This window comes from Carassius gibelio, chromosome B7, assembly GCF_023724105.1.
Source record: "Carassius gibelio isolate Cgi1373 ecotype wild population from Czech Republic chromosome B7, carGib1.2-hapl.c, whole genome shotgun sequence".
Taxonomy (NCBI): Eukaryota; Metazoa; Chordata; class Actinopteri; order Cypriniformes; family Cyprinidae; genus Carassius; species Carassius gibelio.
The window spans coordinates 41,054,778-41,065,904 of NC_068402.1; the positions used below are offsets into that span (position 1 = coordinate 41,054,778).

General features: G+C 35.0%; 1 protein-coding gene across 1 annotated transcript; it reads right to left on the reverse strand.

Annotated features, from left to right (window-relative positions):
- Positions 1 to 4,484: 4,484 nt before the first annotated feature.
- On the reverse strand, positions 4,485 to 10,285 carry LOC127962612 (glutamate receptor ionotropic, kainate 2-like). The gene is made up of 2 exons (XM_052562237.1): positions 9,974 to 10,285; positions 4,485 to 4,681 (listed from the first exon to the last, which is right to left on the reverse strand). The coding sequence occupies exons 1-2, from the start codon at positions 10,283 to 10,285 to the stop codon at positions 4,517 to 4,519; spliced, it is 477 nt and encodes a 158-aa protein (XP_052418197.1). The 3' UTR covers positions 4,485 to 4,516.
- Between the last annotated feature and the right edge of the window lie 842 nt (positions 10,286 to 11,127).

The following is an 11,127-nucleotide window of genomic DNA, read 5'->3' on the forward strand; positions in this document are numbered from 1 at the left end:
CCTAGCGGAACTATTTCTATTATATCTGTCTCTATTATAGTTTGGCAGGTCTTTAGATTTTGGTTTTAACTAATTATTTTTCCATAGGGGTTAAACAACCTCACTGTTGTACATCCATAGGTATGCAAATACTTATGTTGACATGCAGGAAGGACATCCTATCATAAGACAGATTGATTGCTTAAACTGTTGTGGTGTTCATTCACATAGTTTCTAGATTATTTCACTGTCAATACTTAAAGGGATAGTTCACCCAAAAATCTAAGTTATGTCATTAATAACTCACCCTCATGTCGTTCCAAACCCGTGAGACCTCGGTTTATCTTCGGAACAGTTTAAGATATTTTAGATTTTGGCCGAGAGCTCTCAGTCCCTCCACTGAAGCTGTGTGAATGGTATACTATCCATGTCCAGAAAGGTAAGAAAAACATCACCAAAGTAGTCCATGTGACATCAGAGGGTCAGTTAGAATTTGTTGAAGGATCGAAAATACATTTTGGTCCAAAAATAGCAAAAACTATGACTTTATTCAGCATTGTCTTCTCTTCCAGGCTGTTGTCAGCGCGTTCACTGCAGTGTATGATATCCAGTTCGAGAACGAATCACTCAATGTAACCGGATCTTTTGAACAAGTTCACCAAATCGAACTGAATCGTTTTAAATGATTCGCGTCTCCAATACGCATTAATCCACAAATGACTTCAGCTGTTAACTTTTTTAATGTGGCTGACACTCCCTCTGAGTTCAAACAAACCAATATCCCGGAGTAATTCATTTACTCAAACAGTACACTGACTGAACTGCTGTGAAGAGAGAACTGAAGATGTCTCTCAAGTCAAGGACCGTTTCTGTCAGACGCGTCCGATTCGAGAACCCGAGGAGCTGATGATACTGTGCATGTGTGATTCAGCGTGAAGCAGGCCGACACACAGAGTGTCTGAACCAAACTGATTCTTTTGATGATTGATTCTGAACTGATTCTGTGCTAGTGTTATGAGCCCAGGTAAACTGAAGGCTTGAATCAAGGGCAATCATCGCCAATGATGCCATTACGTCGAGCGCAAAAGAACCGGTGAACCATTTTTTTCAACCGGTTTATTGAATCGAACTGTCCAAAAGAACTACTGGTGATCTGAAAACCAATGCAACTGATTCTTGACTCATGAACGAGTCAGTCTGTTGTTCATTATCTGGCTCGGCTCGGTGTTCATCTTCAGTTCTCTCTTCACAGCAGTTCAGTCAGTGTACTGTTTGAGTAAATGAATTACTCCGGGATATTGGTTTGTTTGAACTCAGAGGGAGTGTCAGCCACAATAAAAAAGTTAACAGCTTAAGTCATTTGTGGGTTAATGCGTATTGGAGACGCAAACCATTTAAAGTGATTCAGTTCGATTTGGTGAACTGGTTCAAAAAAGATCCGGTTACATCGAAATGATTCGTTCGTGAACCGGATATGACAAACTGCTTTGTTTTGAACTCTCTCACAACAGACCGGAAGAGAAGACAATGCTGAATAAAGTCATAGTTTTTGCTATTTTTGGACCAAAATGTATTTGCAATGCTTCAAAAAATTCTAACTGACCCTCTGATGTCACACGGACTAATTTGATGATGTTTTTCTTACCTTTCTGGACATGGACAGTAGACCGTACACAGAGTCAATGGAGGGACTGAGAGCTCTCGGACTAAATCTAAAATATCTTAAACTGTGTTCCGAAGATAAACCGAGGTCTCAAGGTTTGGAACGACATGAGGGTGAATTATTAATGACATAATTGTGATTTTTGGGTGAACTATCACTTTAAAGAAACAATGTGAATGAACACCTGACATATAATTATATTTAAAATACATTTGGAGTATTATACAATTTGCATTTATTAATATTATGTCTAAAATGTTTTTTTTTAATATCACTATTAATAATGATTATATTATTTAAATGCAATTTATTCAAAAGTGTACCTGCACAATCAAATATACAGTATATCTTTAGCTGGACCTCAGCAATATATGTATATATATATATATATATATATATATATATATATATATATATATATATATATATATATATATATATATATATATATATATATACAGTTGTGGCCAAAAGTATTGCCAGTGATATACATTTTGTGTTCTGCTAAATTTGCTGCTTAATATACATAAGGGGTGTCATTTAGGTCATTATAAGGAAAACATATTTATATATTTAATAAATTTAAGAAAGGAGACACGAGCAAGTGTGCTGACATTTTTTTAATTACTTCCTTTAAACTTGTGCATCAACTTTAGACAGGAAACTGTGTGCACTTCATTTTGTTTACACAATATGGTCAAAATTAGTTTGTATCTAAAAAATCTTTAAATACATCTTATCCATTTGAAACCATTTACACACAACGTCTCGGCACTGAGTACTAGCAGTCTATTAGAAACCGGGGGCATTGAATATGAAGCATTTTAGCAGTCCTCTTCACTTTCTATATATGTTTGTTTCACACTTCTGAATCAGTTTTCTCATATCTATTTATCTCAAGTAAAAATATCTTTCTTTAAATATGATTCCTTTACATGATAAAAATAGGATCTGTCCAAAATGTGTGTGTTTGTCACATAAACACTACCAGGCATGCTTGGCACTTCCCCGTCCTGTGTGCGCCTATCATGAACCCTGGCGCAAACTCATCCTGATGGAGGCCAGGTGATGTGATCCTGGATGTGTTCCGTCACATGGGGCTCATCCATGCGGAAGCGCATCGGTCCCAGGGGCCATGGCGACCTTCAATTCTGGTGTGGCGATTCAACAGGGCGGCCACCCCCGTATCAAGAGAGAGATGCCAATGATTGTGTTGATAAAAATTATTACAAAATGTTGATATTCTTTAATTGTACAAAACACCTTATTATTATTTTTTATAGAAATTTTACATTTGCACAAGTTCACATGAGGATTCTTTTTTTTTTCTGAAATCAAATTCACAAAGTACAAACATTAACCTGAAATGAAATGTGGTAAAAAAAAAAAAAAAAAAAAAAAAAAACAGATGTGAAATTTTATTTTCATCATAGAAATGAAGAAAGAAAAAATGAAAACATTTGTAAACCAAATGATAGATGCTTGAATAAATGTATCGCAATGGTTGGAATTTGTTTCGAGTTCACTCATCCAATTTTTGGAGAGGTTTTCGGATGAATCTCATGAAATTTATTTCAGCACAAATTAAAATTAAACTAATGAATATCAATATATTTGAAAAGAAGCCTATTTTAGGACCATTACTTTTATTTATTGTTTGTGATATTATTGTCATGACAGTCCAAGACATTTACCTCTCTTAAAAAAAAAAAAAAAAAAAAAAAAAAAAAAACTACTGTAATATATAAAAATACTTTGGTTTTTACCATTTGTTGTACTGTTTCATTTATGCTTACCGATGTCTAGATTCTATATTCTCTAGAATATAACATACTGTAATGAGAATCACTAATAAGTGTAAAAAAAAATGTAGATGCATTACAGTACTACATTTAAAAGTTGAGAGGTTCACATTTAGAACAACAAAAAACAATAATATTAATCATTTTAATAAATATGCATGGACAATTTAAGCCTCATCTTATGAAATTTTGCTGCCTCTTTTTTTTTTTTTTTGTAGAGTAATGCGAATTTGGACAGAAAATATTAAGTTGTGCAATGTGTTAAGCGTAAAATAAACACAAAAATGCAATGGTCCTCGAAACAAAAAAAAAAAAAATGGATTCCATCATGTTTTGGCTCAAAGACGTTTTTGTGAGATTCACCCTTAGTCACTGTGACGCTCAACAGGGGCCCGGAAATACATAGAAATGAAAGCGGTATATTGCCTGTAGCTCTGTCCTGCTTCCACTGCTTGTGATTGTGGGTGAGAAAGACGTTGAATGATTTCAGTGATATTGCTGTGGTGCTCAGCAAAGAGTGCTGCAAACTGATTGTTTCTGAGTACTTTTTTTTATTCGTTTTTTTTTTTTTTTTTTTTTTTGCTCCTAATGGTAGCACATGTACTGTACGTGTTAAAAAACTGTCCTTGTTTTGCCTCCATATTTGTCAGGACACATCTCCTCGTTTTCTCTAAAGGACTCAGCTGCTCTCTGTGGACAGACAACAGCCAAGTGTGTCATCAAACCTAAAATAATGTGCATGTAGTGAGCAGACAAACCTCCCTCCATCCCACTTCTCTAGCTGTGTGTGTGTGTGTGTATTTCCTGCTAAAAGTTACCCTGAACGCTGGCACCGGTCAGTCTTTGCTCTGGTGGTGATCTGAAGCGATGAGGTAACTAAAATTTTGCCCAGATTCAAGTTATTTCCACAGGAAATATGTTTCCGTTTCTGCTGTTGGTTTCAGTAACTAATTGATTGAAATGACTTTTAAGATCCCCTCCCCTGTGTAGAAAACCGACCTCCTCCCCGCCCAAATTTCTCCCCGCGAAGTTTCCTTCTCCAAGCTCAAGAAAGAGCGAGCTGCTGTCCGTTTTAAGCCATGGTCTCTTTGCCTGGCAGTCTTCGGTCATTGAAGGTGTGCATGTTGATGACTTCATCCGTTTTGACTATGACGGGCGGCTGCGGCTTGTGTTTGAGCCGGCGCTGGCACTTGAGGGAAACCCGCAGCTCGTCCACCATGGCGCTGCAGAAGGATCTCTGTGCGGACAGAAGAACACAGCTGATTGGATGTCGCTTCACTTCTGACACACAAACACACACATACTGGCTCTCAGCTCCTGGAAAGCTGGAGGACAGTGGGTCAGTGATGGATGGCAGGGGGGTGAAAGGCAGAAATGGAGATGGGATGGAATGATTATGCTGGTGTCCGTGTGGATGCACAGCATGAGCATCATAACTGAAGTGATTTCTCCGTGGCAGATTTCACCTTGCTTCCTCCTGCCAGGATGCTGCATGATTTATTAATGCATATTATATTCCCTCAGATTCAAATCCTGTATAACCGCATGGCCAATTAAAAACAAACACTCTCCAGATAAGAAGCAAGCGGTGAGATTCTCAGCTGTGTAACGGTGTAGCAAGCCAACGTGTGATTGTCATCCTGCTTTTCCTCTTGAGAAATAATTGACAGGCATTATTCAGCATTCATAAATTCTCATGATTTGTTTGTCTTAGCTTGGAAATGAATAAAAATAAACACATTCATTCTGACTAAAGGTACAAATTGCCTGTGCAGTTTGTGTTGTGAATAATTTCATCCCGCGGCTCACAGGAAACGCTTTGTGCTTTTGTGAACAATCTGCTGTTATTTTCAGCATTTTCATTACAGATATGTTTGTGCGAGACGTGAAGATCTGAAATAATAAGGTGCTTGTTAGGCATTCCAATCAGAGTGTTCCTTACCCAATGATCTGCCTTCTTCATAGCGACATCCTCCATAACAGCCAATAACAGAACATTAGCAACTGGCTACTGATTACTGGCACAAACTACAATAAGTGACGCTTCAAATTTGTCAAATTCAGCAGAACATATGAGATTCTGGGCTAAACAGTAGTTATGAGATTTGTACATCATGTTGTTGAACACAACAGGACAAATACTGACTCTTCCCTCATTTTCTCCCATGTACTCACTTAAAACCTTTCAATAAAATAATAATAAAAGTATTTTTTTAATGCTTTCATGATCTCATGAATAATTATAACTTCAATTATAATACTTATCTATTAATTTTTGCATCTTTAGAAAGCAACTACAAATGATATTGAAAAAAAAAATATTTGTAGTTGTTTGTCATTTTTGATGCATTATGCTGTGTGTGTGTGTGTGTGTGTGTGTGTGTGTATGTTTGAATAAAATTCATTATGTATAAAGGATTTAGGTAAAGTCTTACCAAAATTAGAAATGCAAATAGTTTTATTTATTATATTATTATATATTTTAGACCAATATCTCGGAAATATACATATATACATACGCACACACACACATACACACACACACACACACACACACACACACATATATATATATATATATATATATATATATATATATATATATATATATATATATGTGTGTGTGTGTGTGTGTGTGTGTGTGTGTGTGTGTGTGTATGTGTGTGTGTGCGTATGTATATATGATGTGTTGGTATGTATATGTGTATATTTCCGAGATATTGTTCTAAAATATATAATAATATAATAAATAAAACTATTTGCATTTCTAAGGGAAGAGTCAGTATTTGTCCTGTTGTGTTCATCATTTATACATAATGTATTTTATTCACACACACACACACACACACACACACACACACATACACATATATATATATATATATATATATATATATATATATATATATATATATATATATATATATATATATATATATGTGTGTGTGTGTGTGTGTGTGTGTGTGTGTGTGTGTGTGTGTGTGAATAAAATACATTATGTATAAATGATTTAGGTAAAGTCTTACCAAATATAGAAATACACTAATTTTATTATATATATATATATATATATATATATATATATATATATATATATATATATATATATATATATATATATATATATATATATATAAAACAAAGTGTGATACCAGGCTATCAAAGACTAACCCTTAAACAGTAATTTATTTAAATGTATATGCATTTTTTTTATCCAACAGCATGAACAAAAATAATACAAAAAATATGTTAAGTCAATGACAAACTGGTTATAGAACATCAACATATAAAACAAAAAGAAGAAATGTTTTAACACATTAGGATATGTATGTATGGACAGTGGGGACTTTCAAGAGCGAAGTTAAAGGTTTACATTAGTTAACTGAAATTCAGCAGCAGAAAGCGGGAATGGGTTAGGAATATTCATGTAAAATGTGCAAAAAAAGAAAACGAGAAGCAGAAACATTATGGTAATCATTTTATTTAAACATGAATTTATATGTGCCTCTGTGTATGTGTGATCTTGAAATAAATCAAAATAAAGATGCACCGAACAAATCTTCATAAAATACATAAAGAAGCCATGATCAATTTTACAACACATGTTGCAGCTCTCATGCAATATTTGATGTATTTGCTAAAATGATTCACCATTCTGATGTTGAACCTGTGAACTTTTATTACCGATGTAACAGTAAATGATTTTAACAAGATTAAAACTAAATCGGTTTATGTGTCTCTTTTCTAGTGACAGGAAATCTACATCACATTACGTTAGAACAATTTATACATGTTTTATCTAAAGCAATAAGATTGTCGGTCAGACTGTTGGCTCTTTCCTAATCTTACAAAACAGAGGCAATTAAAAAATGCTAATTTTTGGAGGGATGCGCTGCTGAGGAGCAAGAGGCATTGCCATATGATGTGTTTTTCTTTTTCTTTTTCTGCAGAATAGTGTAAGAGAATACTGAACAAAGGACAGCAGCGCCAATCTTGTACAAAAATATTTTAATTGCCTCTCGATCATTTTCACTCACAAGATTTAATACCGTTTTAAATGTTCCCAAGCGTGTGTTATTTTATAACATTACTATGCATTGAATTAACATACCATCAAAATCAATCATCTGGAATTTGACACTTCCATTTAGATCATGAAGCCTCAGCACTCTGTTTGACTAAATATGTTTCATAAAGCCTATATTAACGATTGTGTTCCTAAGAAGAAATGTAGTCTTAAAGCCATTTTCAACCTTTACATCCACCCAGCGGTGCTCTTCTAATATAATGACATAACTCACATTTTTGTAGAAACTAACTAGCTAGCCATGACTGTTTCCTGAAAATGTTGGTACTTCGTCACAAGTGTTTGAACCATGTTGGTTAGAAATGAAGTTAATGCCATCAAGCAAGTGGTAGAGTGATAATTATCACTAATTAATCAGTTTAAGATCAAATTAATGCCAGAATATTGCTGTAAATAATAAACATGGCATCTGAGGACTGATTCACAATTTATTTATTTTTTATTTTTTGGGGTTTCCTTAGGTTTCCCAATGAGATGTACACTCTTTTCTTAACAAACTAAAATACATATACATAATGAAATTAAACATATAAATTGTTCTGCATGCTTATTTTGCTCAAGAGCGTGATCTATTCCATATGCCATACTAACCGGAAACAATGTTTCTAACCACAGTTCCAGCTAAAAATCTTTGCGATACTGTTTGTGAATGTTTGATAGTGTTGGAAAATGCAACCATTGGTTAACTATTCTCCTGAAAACGCACCCCAGACTTGCAGCCATCCCAGGGAGTCCCAATTTAAATAAGCCAGATTTTATCAGTTATGCTTTATAATAACTTTCATTGAGAACACTACCATTTATATAGTAGTTACCAAATTTAGAAATGCACTGATCTATAGGGCTTTTTTTTTTCTTTCTTTTTGTACATCTCTGTATAGAAAGGCACTCCCAACCTTTGCTTTAGATTGATGCTCAGTATCATTGGCTGGTAGGCTTATCATGCCAATGTAATCATTAAACAAGGATCAGGCAGCAAAATAACACATTGCCAGAATATTTGTGAATGTCAATATGATGACTTACAGCAAACAAATGATAGCACTTAAAGAGATTGATACAATGAATCCGAGATGAGTATAAAAGAGTGAATAAACGGAGCTGTGCTTTTTGGGAAAGAAAAAAAAAACTTAAGCTGGCAGGTTGATGCTGTTATTGTACGACAATCTAGGTTATCCATATTTAGAGAGCAAATTTTTTGAGCTTATATGCAGATGCTTCAAACAAACTAAGATCTCTTTAAAGTAAACAAAACTTAGAGCAATTATGTGTCTACAGTGCAGTTTGTTGCATTGCAATGTACAATGTGAACACACGGCATGGCAACTTCATTGTATCGTGTCACTGGGCCATTATGGCCTCCCATACTAAAGTAAAGCAAATGTGATGAGTTGAAATGATTATTCTATTTGTGTGGTAATTATAGATAGAGTGCCATTCCGACTGCAAAAAACTAAATATTAAAATAAACAAGGGCAATTAAATGCCTTCTTTCAGTTGCAAAAATGCAAACATGAAGGCTCAGTAGGGAAAGTGAAGAAATGATGACACATATATTAAAGCTGATTAATAACATTCTGATAGGACAGTGTAAATGCAACTCTGTACTCAGTTCATCCACTGAAGTGACATTTTGTCATTTTAAAGAGAATTCAACAGACTGTGTGAATTAAACAGTACAACATCAACTGGAAAAATAAAATAAAATAAAATACTAAATAAAAGACTATCAAGCAAACCTGCAATTTAGTCTAGTGCGTGAAACCACAGCTAATTAGTAGAATTCTATCTGACAATAAATTCTATGAGAGCGTGTATGTGCTTAAACATTACATTTGTGACATGAGAAGAAAAGTGTGAGTGAGAGAACTGGAGTTCATTCATTTCAAGTATTTTTTTTTTACTACTATTATTGACTGTACACTTCAAACATTCAATGGCTCAGTAGATCAGTAGATCAAGTATACGAGTGAAGTGGATATGGGGAAAGAACAACACATCTGTTGAGGCGAGATGACACAATGCCGGCCATTTGAGCAAGTAAAGCCCAAGCCCTTCTGTCTTCAGAGACTTACATCAAGAAGGATTGTTTGCTCTCCAGACACAGGCACTGTCTGTAAAATATTACCAGTGAAAAATACCTCATGCTTTGCTTGCAGCACCACAACATTAAAGCCAATTTTAGACAGAATTAATATTGTTTGCATCGATCTGTTACAGATTATTTCATACTAAGAGGCATGAGTTGAACTCATCTGACTTGCTGGCTTATATCACCCACAATACCCCCGCTGATGAAACACAAAATTGCAAACCCATTTCTTGTGATTATCTTATGTGATTTGTTTTCTCTGTAGAGACTTAATAACCCTAAACTGTTAGGATATCCTAACAGATTTCAAATGTTCATTGCAGTCCAGAAATGTTAAAATGGTGCTTTACCTTTTCCAGCTGTGCGTTTTGTTTGGACTTATAGAGAAACTCCCCAACTGCCACAAACACAGAGAGGACGAGTCCCGCAGCCAACACTATGAAAATGCCACCGATGTTCTGGACGCCCAGCGCACTGGCCTCCTTATTCTCCTCCTCAGGACAGCCGTTTCCTCGCCACCACTTCTCCTTCATCATGTGCAGCTTCCCTTCCTCCTGTAGCTGCAGGATTGCGATGGTGATCTTATCTCGGTACGGGGACCCTGAAGGGTCAGAAAGGGGAAACTGATTTAAAGAGATGACGAGAATTAGTTCTCTTAGCATCTGCTCATCCCTGCTGGTCAAATGTTTGGATGAAATCGTACAAATTCGTCTTTCTCCTCAAAATCAAAAGAAAGAAGAAATAATACAGCTGCGAGCAGCAATTAATAAGCAATTAAGCAAGCATTTCAGGGAGCATCATGAAAAAAAAAAAAAAAATCTTATCATTTGCTTATCATTTTAAGCAATATTATTTAATACAAATAATACAGTCACTTATAATGTGACATAATTGCTTATCACTTTTGACCAATAGGTGGCAGAGCCTTTGGCATTGCAGAAATACAGCCAGTGATACATTTTGGTATGATGCGTCAACTTTGAAGATGAGTTATAACATCAGCTTGAGATACCTATTTTATTTATTTATTTGTTTTATTTGATTTATTTTTTACCAGCAAGGTCTGATGATAATCTGTTTGAAATTTAATGAAGATCGGATAAAAACTAAGATAGGAAAAAAAAAAAGGTTTTGCACCTAAATTGAAATGGACATTTCAAATCAATTTGCCGACTTATACCGCTGGATTCTGTAGGACCAAAAGAACAGAAAGCATGTTTCATAACAACACACCAATGCATTTATAAAGAATATATGTGAAAACCAGGTATGCTGCTCCACAGCTAAAGAGACAGATCTAATTTTAGGCTAGATTGTTCAGAAGTAGAAATAAGTCAATTTTTCATATCTCCTGACCAGTTGGTGGCGCTTTGCTGGAACTGCTCATGCATATTCAGGTCATAGTTATTACAACACATAACCAAGTTTGGTCTGAACACGCTACAGTTTTTTTGGGGGACACATAGGTAGACATCCCTTTCGGCATGCTCTCGTTGAATATGCT

Coding starts and splice junctions, on each gene's coding strand:
- LOC127962612 (XM_052562237.1), bottom strand. CDS start 10,285: ATGCTAAGAGAACTAATTCTCGTCATCTCTTTAAATCAGTTTCCCCTT. Junction 4,682..9,973: donor AAAACGCACAGCTGGAAAAG/GTAAAGCACCAT, acceptor CTGTCCGCACAG/AGATCCTTCTGCAGCGCCAT.